Source organism: Equus asinus, chromosome 4, assembly GCF_041296235.1.
Source record: "Equus asinus isolate D_3611 breed Donkey chromosome 4, EquAss-T2T_v2, whole genome shotgun sequence".
In the NCBI taxonomy this organism is placed as follows: domain Eukaryota; kingdom Metazoa; phylum Chordata; class Mammalia; order Perissodactyla; family Equidae; genus Equus; species Equus asinus.
This window is the reverse complement of record NC_091793.1, coordinates 120,079,461-120,096,022: the sequence shown is the minus strand read 5'-3', so window position 1 is coordinate 120,096,022 and position 16,562 is coordinate 120,079,461. Positions and strand designations below refer to the sequence as shown.

At 35.2% G+C, this 16,562-nt stretch overlaps 1 protein-coding gene across 10 annotated transcripts in view; it reads left to right on the top strand.

Annotated features, from left to right (window-relative positions):
- The window catches only part of PDE1A (phosphodiesterase 1A), a 342,210-nt gene that overhangs the window by 87,450 nt on the left and 238,198 nt on the right, over positions 1-16,562 (top strand). For 3 of the 10 annotated variants that reach the window (XM_014834091.3, XM_070508213.1, XM_070508215.1), the window contains exon 1: positions 1,057-1,611. The exons of 6 other annotated variants lie outside the window; for them this stretch is intronic. In XM_014834091.3, the coding sequence (XP_014689577.2) occupies positions 1,559-1,611 (53 nt within the window). In that variant the 5' untranslated portion in view covers positions 1,057-1,558. Of the gene's footprint in view, positions 1-927; positions 1,612-16,562 lie in introns of those variants that run through there. One more of the 10 variants, XM_014834090.3, reaches the window with a different exon arrangement.

The window sequence follows — 16,562 nt, the reverse complement described above, 5'->3', positions numbered from 1 at the left end:
AGAACACATTTATTTTATTTTTAGTTCAAAGCTCTCTCAGACTCATTCCATTTTCTAGTGGGGATTAGAACTGTTCAATAAAATCAGCGATTTTTTTGTAATCCTCTTCTCCTTCCTTGTCTCTCCTCTGGGAAGAAAATAAAAAGGTTTTCTCGCTCCTGTGGAAGTGTTCAGAGGGTGTTAAGAACTGCAAATTGCAGCCATATAGATCATGTCTCCCTCTGTGGCATTGATCCTTATTTTTATGGAGCATTCAACTAAAAACATGTATGTTTCTGTCCCCCCCCCCTTTTATTACATGTCTATTTTTAAAACATTTTACTCATGCTTTGAAATGATTTATTTTATTACATACCCAACCTCTGACCTGAAATCTCATCACATTATTGATTGAGTAGGAGTTTTATTAGTGATTCAGATAGAGGAATGTCTCCAAAATAAGTTATATTAAAATATGAGGATTCGCCTTATCTGTAACCAGAACAAGAGTTCCTGCAGTGTGAGTCTAAGTCTTCCAAATAAAACACTTTTTAATGTCATTTATTTTCAGCTGTTCACAACTTCTCTCTTCTATCTACTTTTCTTTCTTTTTATTTTTATAAATTCAAATTTGATCATACAATATAAAAACCTTAGGTTCCCAAGGAGATTTGGAGACTTTTTAAAAAAGAGTTTGTGTATGTGTGTGTGTTTCCCTGGTTTTTTTTGCAGTGTCCCCCCCTTAGTTGGAAAGCCACACTTGGGTACAGACATCTGGGTACAATGTCGCTGATAGAATTGAGCAATTTTTGTTTTTCTAACTTAGTAGTTCTGGCCAGCTTTGCATGCGCTTCTATCAGTTGAAATAGCATCTTCAACTTTAGCCAAGTGTAGGTTATTAGGTTATGAGTGCCAAAAATGATGAGTTGTTTCCACACTTCATCCAGTGAGAATAAAAGCAAGATTGTAAAATAATTATAATCTCTTGAAGCAGAGCCAGCCACGCAGCCTGAAGCCCATCTTTCTTCATTAATTTGTATACAGTTCTTATTTTAACAGAACAAACTTTCAGAGGGTACTCACATGGGACTACTGAACCAGCTGTACAACTTTTATTTTGAAGAAAAAAGTTGAGCCTCAGAACAGGCTGTTTTAAAGACAGGGAGGGACTTAGCTTTTCCGAGCTTGACCAGCATGTGGAAGGAGAGCTCTCATGGCTGTAATAACTTAGGAAGCTCCTACCTGGGTGACACTGGGGGAGGAAGTTTTCTGTTTGTTTTGTTTTGTTTCTGAGGGTCTCGTGCACTTTGCTTTCCTGTGTCAACGTGACTCTTGGTGGTTTTTGCACACCCTGCTCTGTGGGGGAGTGCCCCAACGTGCCTGTCTTATGTGGCCTCTATGGACACACTGCTCAGCTGGCAGAGAGCAGGGAAGTTTTCTCCCAGCACCCAAAAAGAGAAAGAGGAAACTACTTTTTCCTTCTGGACTTCTTGCAGCACAATAGATCAGAATAAGCTTCCACGTTCTTTCCCTGGATTTCTGGAGTGGTTTCCAGGAAGAAGTTAAACCTTCACCTTAAATGGATGACCATGTCACAATCAGGAAGAAACATCTCCAAAGACCCATCTTTAGGTAAGTAATGTTACATCTTAGGTGGTTTCCGGGCTATCAAGAAAAATAAGTTATCTCTTTCATCCTTAAATTGGGAATTCTGGCACCAAGCTACAGCAAGGCAGAAGTGTGCCTAAAGTTTAACTTCATGCATACGGAAGGAGTCGTTTTATTTTCTATTTTCTGAAACCCTATGTACATGCTCTTATCAACACCTCAAAATATATTTTAAAAACCTATTAGCTGTTCATGCATATGAATGACATAGCACTGGGAAAACTTCTGAAACATTATGCAGTTCCTCTCTGTTTCCAATGACCCACTAAATGGGAAATATTGTGCCTGATTCTTTCAACTGATTACACTCAGAGGTAGTGTTTTACTGCTGCTAATGCTACATCTTTTTGCAGTAATTTGTGGCGAGACAAATGTGAACTTGAGAGTGATTGTACTAGGTTGTGCATTTTACAGCTAGTTCACAAATATCTGAATGGCAGATAAGGAAACAATTGGGCAATAGGAGAAATTTTAGGCTGAGGAGGAATCTTTGGCCAGGAAAATGTAGAGACAGCATAATGCAGTGAGCTAAGGTTTTATTCTGGGGGGAGGGACACTCTTTCTCTAAGAGAGCAGCAATTTCTCTGTTGATTCTTTAACTCTTGATTCTTTATCTTTTATGCACTTTAGAATTCAGAACTTAGAATTAAGAAGTTTAAAGAAGCTAGAAAATGAACACAAACAATTTCTGCCTCTTAAGAGAAGATTAAAAAAAGAACTTAATTATATATCAATTTTGTGACTTTCCCAAAATAATATCCTAAACATAGCAAAGATACTTCTTATTAGTAATATTAATATTAAAGTCAAGTCACAGCCACTGGTTGTTGATCTAGAATTAACTACAGGATAATAGTTTATGGATGGAATTCCTGGCATTCCATGGTTGTTACATAATGAATAAGAGTAGGCCTCAAGGAGTATAATTATATAAAATGTGGCTGTATTTTTGTATTGATTAAGCATTATTACAGTATTTTTAGAAAGAAAAATATACTTTTGTAGTGCGTAAAACCAAATTCTAGCTCAAATCTGTTTTAAAACCTTCTTTTGAAGATAAATCATATGTAAATCTACAAATATGGATTCAATATCACAAACTGTCTACTTAAATATACATTTGTAAATTTTATGCAGTGGTGGGTAAATAACCCGAAATCCAAACTGACTCTCAAGATGTGTATTCACTTTCCATATTTTCTGAAAAGTTCTCCCAGTTCTATGTAATTAATTTCTATTTTCTCCTAAGTGCATGTGTGACTTCAAAAAGACATGACAATTGCCTAGATAATTCTAGACTCAACTCCACTGAGGCACCACTCAAAGAGGGCACCTGCAGAAGTTCAAGAAGGCAAGGTTGTGCTGGGTAAAATCGGATCCACTTAGCCATAAACTGTAGTATATTACCCTATGGGGGAGCTGTGGCGATTGAGCCTGGAGGTACTTCACCACTGGCTTATGCCCCGTCCTATCCCCTCCTGATGAATTATATGCTTAGGTGCCACTTGCAGTGGAATTGCAGTTCAACTGAAGTTCTGTTCTTTTTTATGTAAAGTACAGATCCTTTGTAGAAGCTGAGATTCTTTGCCCAGATAATTAGAATAAAATTTGGTAAATTCAAATGATGCTTCGTGATTCTGGTGACCTAGAAGAGAAAACGCAGCTACTAAAGAGGAGATAATTTCACCCAGGCAATCATTTCAAGCAAGTGTTGAACACAGGTTAAGGCCAGACGTGGAGGTGGGATTGATTGGTCAACTGGCGTGTTGACAGCTGGCTCTGCTTTTTTCAGGATATGATTTTGATGAGGGAAAAGGGAGGAGGACAGTATCTTAAAGGATTCAAATGACTAGGCATAATTCTTCAGAGAAAGTCTTGGGCTGCTCTTCAGTAAAATACAGCATGGGCTGTCTGATAGCTAGTTGTACTTTAGGGCAAGTTGGGAAGTGGTTTAAGCTTGCCTTTGGCATCTCTGGCCCTTATCCCATGCCCCACTTCATTTTCTTGGTCAGCCTCCTTTCCTAGGTCCCTTGTCCCTTTGGGCTACCCCTGGAGTGTCCAGTCTCTTACATTGAGACAACTTTCTCAGGCCTGTCCTTTCTGGTCAGAGACCTATGGACCAGACCTTTCCTTCTCAATATATACTTGTTGGCACCCCACTTCCTTAGGACTTTGCACATTGGTTCTCAATCCACTGGGTAAGCAAATCTGTGTTAAGCTGTTTCCTATGTGCTGGTTGCAAGTTTAACAGAAATTTTGTAAAAAATAATATCTTGGCTGTTTATAAATAATTCATTTAAAAGTTCAATCATTAAAAGAGATCAGTGCAAGAGTTTTTTAGAAATACCTGACATGTTGACAATGTTAAAATTTCTATATACAGGCTACTTTCTCCTGCGACTGAGCCCACAGTTTTAATTCAATTCACATGGTCTTCTCTGATTGACTACAGGTGTCCAGAATCTGGGCTATGCCACTGGGAAGGTCAGATATGACAAAGAAAAACAAACCGTATCTGCCCTCACTTGTCATATCCTCTAGTATATACCTAGATAACTATGGCACAAGTAGACCATGAGTGCCAAAAAGGAGGTAAAAATGTCCTTGGAAATTATAATGAAGAGACAGATTTCAGTGATGACTAATTCTGACACCTAAGTGAATTGAGAGAGGTAAGAGCAAGATTTTTTTTTAATTTAATTTTTGAGACTGAATTAGCATCAATTTTTCATCAGGAAAATCTCCCTAAATTTCAGAGAGCAAAAGTCATCCATCAAGTGTAAAAAGTTAGCTGAGAGATTTTAAAGTAGATGGTGGACATTTGCAATTCCATGGCTGGATACGATACTGGGAAGACTGGCAGGAATCTTATGTGCTATTTAGATTCTGCCTGTAAGACTCACTGTGTCTCTTACAGTGGTCATTCTCAAATCATCTCACATAGTTAGGTTATCAAATCTTTGTTTTAAAAATCTTTTGTAGAAAGTTTAGATGTATATTTTCACACCAAGTCTGTGAGGCAAGGAATAAAGGCAAAGTTTCGTTTATGGCCAAGGTGGGAGTTTGTATGATCTCTTTAATCATATCATGTGGAACTTTGGGATCAATGAGATGATTCAGCCCTGAGCATATGTAAATGGTGCATCTTGAACACCCTTTGTGGTTTTGCCTGCAGATGTTCTTGCAGCTCAGATTTGTATAGAGAAAAGATGATTCTCCCTCTACTAAAGAGAAACACTTTAAGTTTTATAATTTTCCGGGAAGGAAGCACTATCACAAAATCTGTATTAAAATGTTTTCAGTCAACAACATTGATTTTGTTCCTAGCAGTTATAAAATAAAATTACGTAGATCCTTAAAATCCAAGATGTGAATCACCACTTGATGTTAGAGCCCTCCTATAGACATGTTCATTTAGACTTCTAAAAACCTTTTTTTCTGTATTATCACAGAGTTTAATGTCTGGTAATCATAATTTATCTCTTTATATAAATAGATTAATCAATTTATAACACATTCAAATGAGGTAGCTTCGTGTAACTTCAGTAAACAATTGCTGAAGACACTTCTATCTTATTGCACCTCTGTCTTATTGTGCACATATTGCTCGGTGAACTTTCTATTCCCATGGGATAAATCAACCTTAAACCTTGGTGCCAAGAAAAATCTGTTTCTCCTAATAAAGTTGCATCACTGAAAAATATTTCTTATCTGAGTTTTACTGCCATGAAGAGTTTAAGTCTTGGTTTTTGTTATAATTATCTCCTCCTACTTGATTTGATATTTTACGTTACCAAATTCTGTTATATGTGCATCATTTTCCATTTGTTACTTCAAATTCCTTCTAGAAGTAAGTAGAGAAAAAAATGAATTTAAAAATAAATTGAAACTTTTCTTATATGTTAAGCCTTATTTAGTGTTGTTTGGAACCAACAACCTTTTGAACTTCTTCAGGATTCAAAAGTGGATACGTTATTTTTGTGGTGACTTTCCACTAAAAGTAGCACTTAAAAAACCACAAACAAAATCATGCATAGAGTTCTTCAGCAGCCCTGGAATTGAGAACTGGTCTATGCATCCAGGATCTGAGACATTAAAGGGCAAGTCAAATGGCTGCCAGGGCCCAACACTAATGAAAATCATGTTGAGATATTCACAGCATTTAGAACATGCTGTTTCTTCTCTTTATGCCTTTTCAAAAGTTTTATTTTTACAAGTATCTGTTAGCAGAGGAATTCTGAGTGTGTTTTTGGCAGGATATTTTCTTCACATAGAGATGTAGAAAACAGTAGGATGAAATAAGAAAGGCAGATTCTGATTTTGTTTGTAGACCTAATGGGGATGTTTAGTAACCATTACTATGTCTGAATTCTAAGTTCAAGGTGTGATCTATGCTTTATAGAGGAATATCATAAAATATCTGTTACATATTTAAAATCACACACCTTTGGAGTGTAATAATTTTTATTATTCCCACATTTAAGTTCAGTGTACTAACATTAGTGTCAAACTAAAACATAAGTTGTTTATATGGAGGGGCCACACTGCATTTCAGACTTTTGTACATTAATAAGGTGAAATATCTGACTGATTTTGCCGATTTACAGTAGTTTTCTAAGCAAGGTGTCCAGATAGTATTCAAATATTCAGATATTTCAGACTCATTTCCTTCAGTGTTATGGGAACAATAAAAAACCAAAGCAAAGAATATAAAATGTAAAATCACTTCAAAATTTAAAGAAATTGTAATATATTTTGGACATTGGTATTTTTGTCTCATAAATATTTAAGTATTTACAGTGTTCTTTGATTTAAGTCTCTTTTTAACACCTTCCTCTCATCAGAAATACATACTTTATACAGAAATATGTTTAGTACAAAGTCATCAAAGTTAAAAAGAATTCATAGAAAAAAATTAAGAATGAGTTGCTGAAGTACTATAATATGTTAAACATATTTTCTTTTTTGTGCAATGAATTTCCTCATAGGAAAAAGCTCTATGTCAATCAAATCCAAAATATTATAGAATTCCATATTTATGAAGGTATTTTCCAGTTGTTGGCTCTAAGACAAAAGTGATTGGAAATTCATTTATTAAAAAAAGAGAGAGAGGATAAAATGAATTTACCTGCAATGGTTACATAGTTACATACTGGAAATTTAATTTCAAGGTTTTAAAAAAATAAAATGATGATTTTTATGTAAGTGACAATTAATTGGTAGAAAAAACGATCATATTTAAATTATTCCCCTTTGCTATGAAAGTAAAAAATACTTCGGAAAATAGACATAGTGAAATGAACTTAAAGTTTATGACACTGTTGGACATAATAAAAATTAATGAAGAACAAATATATTTTATAAGACGTTTATTAAAAATTAATTTTTTTGTTGTCTAGGTCAGGATGTTATTGGTGCTGGTCAAAGGTCATCGTATGACATAAAACAAGGAACAGACACAAATTGATCTTTAAAATAGATTACAAATATTAAAGCAAAACAATTAACATATGAATATAAGGCAGGTAATATTTATCATAAAAGTAATTATCAGACACTTGTGTGCCTTTTTTTTCTAGTTGTGATAAAAATAGCTCTAATTTTTTAGTGGTCATCACGAATAGGCAAACTATAATTTGTTATACATTTTAAAGTCAGGCAGGAAGTAATTTACTCTTGCTGCTATTATTTCATCCATAGTCAACACAAATTTAAATTATTTCCAATAAACTTAGCAGCAGCCGCCACTGCAGCAGTAGATATTATACTAAGATCTGCTGTTCATAGAAATCTTAGCATATTCTTAGGCAACTGACATGCATGTAATCTTCAGAACAACTTCATAAAGAAGTATTAAATCCACAATTAATGATTTTGGTTATGGATCCAAGAACAGGGAATAGATTAAAACACGGGAAAATATCTCTCACTCAGGAGCTACACAAATCTTGTTTTCTAAGCTAGCAGAACTTGGCAATAATTACATTGGTATAATTTAGAAATGACTTTTCAAATATTTGTAATGTTTGGGATGAGGAAAATCAAGATTATGCAGGTAAAATGATATACTGGGGATAATGTAATGGTTTTATACCATCTGGAGAATTTTATATTTGGAATAATCAACCTGTTAGATATAGTGTTTAGGTAAAATGTAATGAAAAATAATAAGAAGAAGATTAAAGACGATGTCTAGGTTTGTAGAAACAGAATAAGATTAAAGAAGTCTGCAGTACTCATATAACCAGTCTCTTCAGTTCTGTGACTGAACATGACATAAGTTTCATACTTAGTTCTCATGGGAAAGCTTCCGTTTATTTATGTATTTGATTAAGGCCACTTGGACATGAACTCTAATTGAGGAAAATCCAACATTTCCTGAATTGGAGCTGCTGGAAGTGCATAGGGAGAGTCACAGTGCTTTTGAAGGAACAGATGACAAAGCTTCCAGATTTGTTATCTTCATAACATCCAAGCCTGCTGCATTAAAACCATATTTTTTGTTATGGATTCTGAGTCAAATTGGTGTCTATTTTTAGTGTTTTGGTGACTCCAGGCTTTAGGATCTTAGGACGTTATTTGTAGAAGAGTTGTTTATTAAATCAAAACAGGCATTTAAATATTAATTATACATTTATTAACCACTTGTTCATAGACATTGAAAGTCTTGGGCTTTCATTATGAAAATTATCACTTCCGCTTTAAAAATATTAATATTTAATTTGACATTTTTAATGACCAAAGAGCTTGGAACAAATTGTTTGGAGATCAATGGTAATGAAAAACAGCAGGGCTGTATCTTTCATATACAAATGTGGCAAGTTTTGACTCCTAATTGAACAAGGAAAGGAAAATCCCACTCAGTCAAGTCACTTTTAAATTATATCATTAAATTAAAATTTGGATGAAAGTAGAGACATGTGATAGTCTGGGGCCACCTATTTGTTAGATATCTCCTCTAATGAAAAACCCAAATGCTTATAGCTTTTACTCTGATGATGTAACTTTGTGAAACAACATAAAAGAGAAAAAAGAGATTCCTACTAATTCTGTGCCCACTAATAAAGCATTTGCTGCTCAGCCCAGCTGCATCCAATTGTTTTGAACTCTGAGATCCCGTGTCATTTTATCTGCATCTCTTTTACTGCACATATCACTTCATATTATTATAATTATTTGAGTAAGGGGATCAACTCTCCTCTACAACTATAAGATTCCTGAAGCTACAATCATTATTGAATTAATCTTTGTATTTCCCATAGCTTTTGATAGAATGTGTGTCATAAGTTAGCATTTACCCAGTCTTCAAACTTAAATACCTAAAGGGATGAGGTCAGTATTGTAAATGTGTGAAATAGGAGGTGTTAAGAACTGTGGTAGACGGGAAACAAAAAACATTTAGCTTCACATTTTTAAAAACACTGAAAGGCTAAAACAAAATCCAACGGCAGACTGCTAGCTGGTGACCCTTGAAATAAATGAATGATAGAATAAATAATTTATTTATTTAGGTCCACCTAGTTGTTATCTCTCCATTTTCAGGGTGAATGATGGCCAGTAAATCTTAGCTGAAAATTCTGGTGGCTACATCTAAGAGGATTACTAGAGAGATGGGTTCTTGGTTCTTGATTCTCATACAAGTTAAAGAATGAGCAAATCAATAAACTTGTACTGATAATCTGTATATAATCTTGTAGCATTAAAGAAAATACTTAAAGAAATATGTAATTATTAAATGAATAAAATGCTCTTATGTTAGCCTCAATTTGAATTATTCCAGAACTGGGGAATTCAATGCCTATAGCCCATTCCACCTTTGAACAACTGTAACCTGTTAGAAAGTACTTTCTTAAATGGAAATCTGTCTTCCAATCAGTATAAACTTTTTTGTTTCTTAGTAGAACTGGAACAAGAAGGATCCAAACTGTTTCTTTCATAGGACAGCCTTTCAAACACGGAAGACAATTATATCAGCTATTGTTGTTTATATATCTTCCTAAAACTCAGTGGCTTAAAATGACATGAGTCTACAGATCAGCTAAGTGGTTCTGTGACCCGTGGTAAATTTGCTTGATCTCAATGGGCTTCCTCATGCATCTATGGCGAGATTGTGGGTTTGTTGTGAGCTAGCTGGTCTCGGAGGACACGGGTTACACACAATTTGGGTTTCCTCCATGAGTCTCTCATATCCCTCCAGCAGGCTAGCCTGGACGTGTTCTTAGGGTAGCAGCAGAAATCCATGAGAGGAAGTAGAATCTCACAAACACTTTTTTCAAGGTCTAATTGAGTCTGAATGAGTCAAGTTGCTACTGTCCCATTGGAAAAATAAAAAAGTCGCATGGCCAAGCCCAGAGTCAGTGTGGGAGGGCATTACTAATGGGAAGCAGTCCATTTGGGTCAATGAATGCAATTAATGCTCTTTAAAAGCTCTTGCACTTTTTCTGATTCTTTCCTTTAGTCCATCCATAGTTCATTCAGCCATTGAAGAGACAGCACATAATTTGAATTTTTATTTCATGTTGTTAAAGCTATCTGAGAGACCAGTGAGGATAGGAAAAAATATACATATTAACAGAATAGTGAAGTCTAGTTGATTCTCATGTCGCTAATGGGTCAAATGTGTCGCACCTGACTCCAGGGTTTAGCATACCTGAGATTCCTGGTTAAAAAGTTAAAAGTTAAAAAACTTTCACCTAATTGCCTAAAACATGAGCCATTACACTCACAACGATGGCCCACATTTTCGCAGTACTTTTTGGAGAATTGATTTTTACCAAGTGTTATGCTAACAGACTGGAGAAAATTAGTTATTTTAATAGAAGCTGAATATAATTAATTATATAATTTTGGGCAATTCAATTTCAATTCCACTAGAACTATGACATATAAAGAAGGCATTGTAAATATTAAAATAAAATAAAGCTTCCTTGTGCATTTGAATCATATTTGAGTCTCATCTATGTGTATTCTCTAGGAATAATGATTATCTTTTAAAAATTATTTTTATGAAATAGATTTATGATATTGTTTAATTTACTGAACCCTCCCGAACACCACTATATTAAGTAAATATTTTCTTAAAAGCAGAAATTATGTAATTTCTCTTTTAAATCAATGATTCACAAAATGGATCTGTTTGCTACTGACATTACAATTGCAGCTTACAGAACAAAACAAAACAAAAATAAAACAAGCTCTGAAACCCTAACTTCAGATATTCTACTTTAGTAGGTAAGGGAGTAGAAAGCTTTGATGTATTTCTACATGCTCTCCAGTTTATGCTGATTCATAGCTAGATTTGGGAGCCACGTTCCTTAAGGATATAATTTACATACAATAGGAATGAAAGAGCAGAGTAATTTGGAAAACCTTTCAATAAGGTTTGCATGATCACTGAAATATAAGCCAATTTTTTTTCTTTTATTTTTTTCATTCAAAAATATCTGTGGGTATAGGGGACCAATAAATATGAAGAGAGTTAAGTTTCTTCTTTAAAAAAAAGCTCTTAAACCCTTGTTTTAGGTTGTTTGTCTCTAAAGTGCAGAGACAAATGACCGTGAACTCCAAAGCGTGGTTCTCAACATTGGCTGTATCTTAACAATCACTGGGGAATTTAAAAAACTCCAAGAGCGCAGGTTGTATCTCAGATCTATTATATCAAAATCGCTGCATGAAACTCAGGAATCAGCGTTTTTTAAAACTCTCTAGATATTTCTAATGAGCAGCCAAGTTTGAGAACTACTGCCCTAAAGAGAAGCACATATGAAGTACAGTGACAGAAGAAGGAGAAACATTGGCGAGTGAATATTGAAGGGTGCATAGGATTTTGACAGGCAAGTAGAAGGAAAAGACATCAAGAAGATGGTATAGCATGAGCAAAGGCATGGGAATACAGAAGTGTGTGAAGTATTGGGAGAGTTTTGGCGTTAAGGAGAATTCCTGATTGGCCAGCATAGAGCTGAGCTTCTGCCCGTGGAGGGATATGTGGCTGAAAGGTGGGTTAGGGCTAGTGAGTCAACAGCCATATGGATTTATTTTATGAATATGTGCTGTTGCCCACCTGATCTTTAATTAAAACTGACAAATCTGATGAATGGAACTCCTGAGCTCAGTGTTTCCAAAACGCTATTTCATCACAGAACACCATTCCCCTGAGAGACTCGAACAAAAGCATCAAATAACTTTAGGAAATACTCCCTGTCATACTCCCTCTCCTCTTAGAGATTTACAAAACATATTTGAATTTTTGAAGTAAAACTTAAGTTTGTTTACTCCAGTATTTTCCCAAACATATTCTATTTCTATATGATTCTTCTGTTTCTATATAATATCTCCAGAAATCAGTGTTCCAAGGTATACATTTTTGTTCCCCTAAATTTTCCCAACATGTTCCTCCTTTACTTTTCTGAAATTCACTTTGCTTCGGCTAGTCTTTTTTCTTCTTTTATTTTTTTTCTTATTTATGTTGCCTGGAAGATCATCTGACCCCAAGAAATTTCTCTATCCTTACCATTTTTCGTCTCCACTTAGAGAAGCTAGGGCAGCAAAGTTGCCTAGTTGAGTGAATGACTAATATTCTCTTACCTAACTACAATAGCTTGAGTTTGAAAAAAGGAGGAAGAAAGATTTTGAAAAGATTGAGAATGATGAACAATGTCACTTTATTGAAACAGCCGAGGGTAAATTAAGAGATAACAGATGGGCGTTATCTGTGGATTATCACGCCCAGGTATCGCTGTACACACAAGTTTGGCAGCATTTTACCTAGCCCTTGGATCTTTTTCCTGTTTCATCCTGAGGAGATTTTTTTTAAAGCATTGCCTTACATTAACACTTTGTGAAAAGCAGACCATTCAAAATCTGTGAATAATACTATTTTGAATAATGGTGGCTTATGCTTGTATAGAATCTCATATAAAGAGTTTTGGAAAAAAATTTTACATCTGTTAAACTATTTGTTCATACAGTAACCTTATGAAGTAGAAAGGAAACTGTAGATCCCCGTTTCATAGGTGAAGAAATTGAAGCTCAAGGGATCACACCAAGTCAGAGGAAGACATATTGAAGAGAACTGATATTATGAACAAGCAGATGAAGTGTGGCTCACCTCTACAGATTGCATCTTCATAACAGATGATGCTAGGAGACCTTGGTGCATATGCCAGGCCAGCCATACGAACCTTCCTTGAGGTATAACCCATTCTCACTAGCCAAGGAAGTAATTTGAATCACCTTAAAAATTATTTTTCCAGCTGCTCAGAATTATTTAATATCCATGATATCCATGAAAATTTTTTCTTCTAGAAGTGGAGCAAGGAAAAAAACTGAGCAAAAGTGAATTACCACGTGTTCTCTGGGTCACACGACTTACTATGATGACTGTACAAACATAGGTTTGACATATGAAGCACTTATTAGGAATTTTAGGACATAAAATACTGTCTCCAGAAGGAGTAAAGAAAGAGGAGGGAAAAGAAAGATAAAGTTCAGGAGTTGCTTTGAAAGTGTTTCTAAACAGAAGAGATTTGTTGCTACCATAATATAAATAGCATTTTCCTAGGCAGCAGGAAGACCCTTGTAGATACTGAAGTAAATGGTTTTTAGGTTGCGCAAGACTAGAACTAGATTTCATTATGACTTCATTGTGGTTTCATTAATAGAAATGATGAAACTATAATTTGACAGTACCCACCCTATTCATCTTTACTTTTAGGCTTTGTTTTCTGTAAATTTTCTAATACTCAAAATGCTTGAAATTTACTGTTTTGGTGATGTTTTATTTTAACATACCATAGACCACTCTTGAGTGTCATGAAACCTCCATCTTTTGTTATTTTAAAATGCTTTTCTTTATTGTGATTTTTTTCTGAAATAGTATTCTAAGAATCTATTTTCTGGACAGAAAATAAATCTCACATTCAATATTAGGCAAACAATATAATATCTTAACAAGGCTATTTTCCTCTCTCTTAAGAATCAAATATTTGTAAAAGCTTTACTAAAGGATATTGTTTTTGTGGTACAGGGTGGTAAAAACACAATTTGTTTAAAACGCTTTCCATTTCTAGAGTAGATCCATTGTTTCTTTTTTTTTTTTGAGGAAGATTAGCCCTGATATCGGCCACCAATCGTCCTCTTTTTGCTGAGGAAGGCTGGCCCTGAGCTAACATCCATGCCCATCTTCCTCTACTTTATATGTGGGATAGCTACCACAGCATGGCTTGTCAAGGGGTGCCATGTCTGCGCCCGGGATGCAAACCGGCAAACCCCGGGCCGCCAAAGTGGAATGTGCGAACTTAACCGCTGCACCATCGGGCCAGCCCTGATCCATTATTTCTCGATATTTGCTTATTTAAAAAATGGAAAACATTTTCTGACTACATTCTGAGGAGCTAAACAGCTGTACCAAATGACCATTGACCTAAACTTTACATAAAAATTATTCTTAATTCTGTATATCAGCTTTTAGATAAACTCATGTGGAAGTTGAGCTGCTAAAGTTGAGTAATTTTGATCAGTGTGTATAATCTGGATAATTTGATCTGCTTTATCCTTCTTCTTACCTACCAACACATTGTTTCCCCCTCTCTTATTAGCCCAAATGGTAATTTATCCTCATTTATTCATTTAATGGAGGCTATGTCAACACTGCATTGGTGAAGGAGCCTAGCTTGCATCTAACTTTTTAATTTGCAACTCTTACAGATGTCTAAAAATATGATTGTTGCTCCCTCCCACTCCATGCTCTTTTCTTTCTTCCTCCTCTCCTGCCAGACACCAGAATGCCTAGAATTTCTTGTGTGAGAAAAATTTACTATATACTTAGAAAACGAATGGTTGTGCCAGTTAGTGTGTTATCCTGAGGAGTTCTACCCACAAATGTAAACATTAGGACATTTAAGGCCACCTTACAGCTATGAGTTTAAATTTGAGCAGACAATGGTCTCAGGACTTCCAGATGGAGTATTGGTTCTGGATTTTCCTTTAAAGATTGGGACTCTGAGGGAAGGCTCTGGAAGTCCATATTTAAGACTTATCTCAGACTAGAATGCTTAGGTGATATCTCAATAACTTATTATGCAACTTGGAGATACTCGTTCTAAAATAATTTTCCCTTAGGTTTTCTACTCTGTCAATTTACAGTTCAATTTCTCTTCATTTTTCTCTCTTCCTTCTATTCATTAGTCTTTAAAATGAGGACTGTGTGTGACTTCCACATTCTCTCATTAACTTCTCCAGTCCCCTGCAAAACCACCTGTTCTCATAAATCTTAACTATGTCCTGTGTTAGGTGGTTCCTAAATTTACATTTGCAGATCTCAGCTCTATCCCCAGTGACAATTTCCTTCTCTACCCATCTCTTAGACATGTCTACCTCAATGATACTGATCTATCCTGAAGAGGTTTATTCTAACACATACTTATTCTCTAGGAGTAAGTTCAGGAGCATGTGTGTGCATGTGTCTCCAAATGTCGTCCCTTGCAACGCTAGTGTCCCATGAGATTTAATAGTTTTACACACACACACACACACACATTACTATACAGAATCCCAGAACTTTATTGTGTTTATGTTAAATGTAAATATTTAAGAGGAAGATATGATATTTAGTGTTTCGTAAATTTACAGTGGAAACCTCTTTGTGCTGAATATCTATAAACTTATCAAAGTCTCTAGTAAATTGTTATTTGAGAAATATTGCTTTGATGAACAGCCTTGCCTATCAGCTTTGAGCCTCTTTGTCAATCGCTATTAAGGAAAGCATAAAATGTTTCCCTGTGCTTCTATTCCTCTGGTCACTTAGACTTCAAATCTCAGTTATTTTTGATGTCACCCTACTTCTTGTCTTCTATAGTAAAATAAATATCAAGTCCTTTCAATTATGTCCTTGAAAAATTACTTCTCTCTCTTCTCTCTCCTTTGTGCCTTTTCACTTCAAAACCTTTTCCCCTCTCATCTAAAATTTTATATTTCTCAAACTGATCTAATCTCAAGCTCACTTCCACAGTTCCTTGTTTCTAGAGTTATCAGATTAGTCTTTAGAGCTTTGTCATGGTTGTGTCACTCCCTTCTTCCATAATTTGCAATGACCCTTCACTTTAAACTGAGTGAAATATTGACTCTTCTAGCATTCCAAACACTTTATACCTACTCTCCATTTACCTCATCTCCTTCCTCCCTTTGCAAATCCTATGCTACAGTCATTCTGGATGACTCATTGTCCCCTAGGACCTGTCTTATGCTTCCCTTCCTGAGCCTATGTCCACTCTCCTTCCTTTGCTTCAATGCTTTCCCTCCACCTCCTGTCTAAACTTACTCTCTGTCCTCATTCATGCTACAAGTCCTAATTCAAATGCTACTATTTTCATGAAGTGTTCTCTGATTCTTCCAATGAAAATAAGTTTCTCTTCGCTTTGACTTTAATGGTAGTAACACTTTTCTTTTTGTAGCTCTGTATTTCTGAGCATATTTGCCAGAAATTGGTATGATTATTCATTATTTAGTCCATATCTTAACTTCTCTTCTTAGTATGAACTTATTAATGGCTGAGATTTTGTTATATTTATAGAATTATAGAACAATCATTTTGGAAAAACCTGACATCTAGTGCAGCTCTCTTATTTCATAGATGAATAAACAAAAAACTTTTAAGACATTAAATGCTTTGGCCAAGTTTTCACAGCTAGTTAGTGGTAGAGTCAGAACTAGAGCACAAGCCTCAACTCTCAATCCAGTGTTCTTTCTCGTCTGATTTCTTTGCATCTCTTGTGCTACCAGCTCATGGTAATAATATCTCTTGAGTATCCACTATGTACCAGGGATCTTACCTACATTAATTCTAGTTGTAGGGATAATATTAGAATATGGTCATTAGTATCCCTATATTACAGACAAAGAAAATGAAGTTCAGTGAG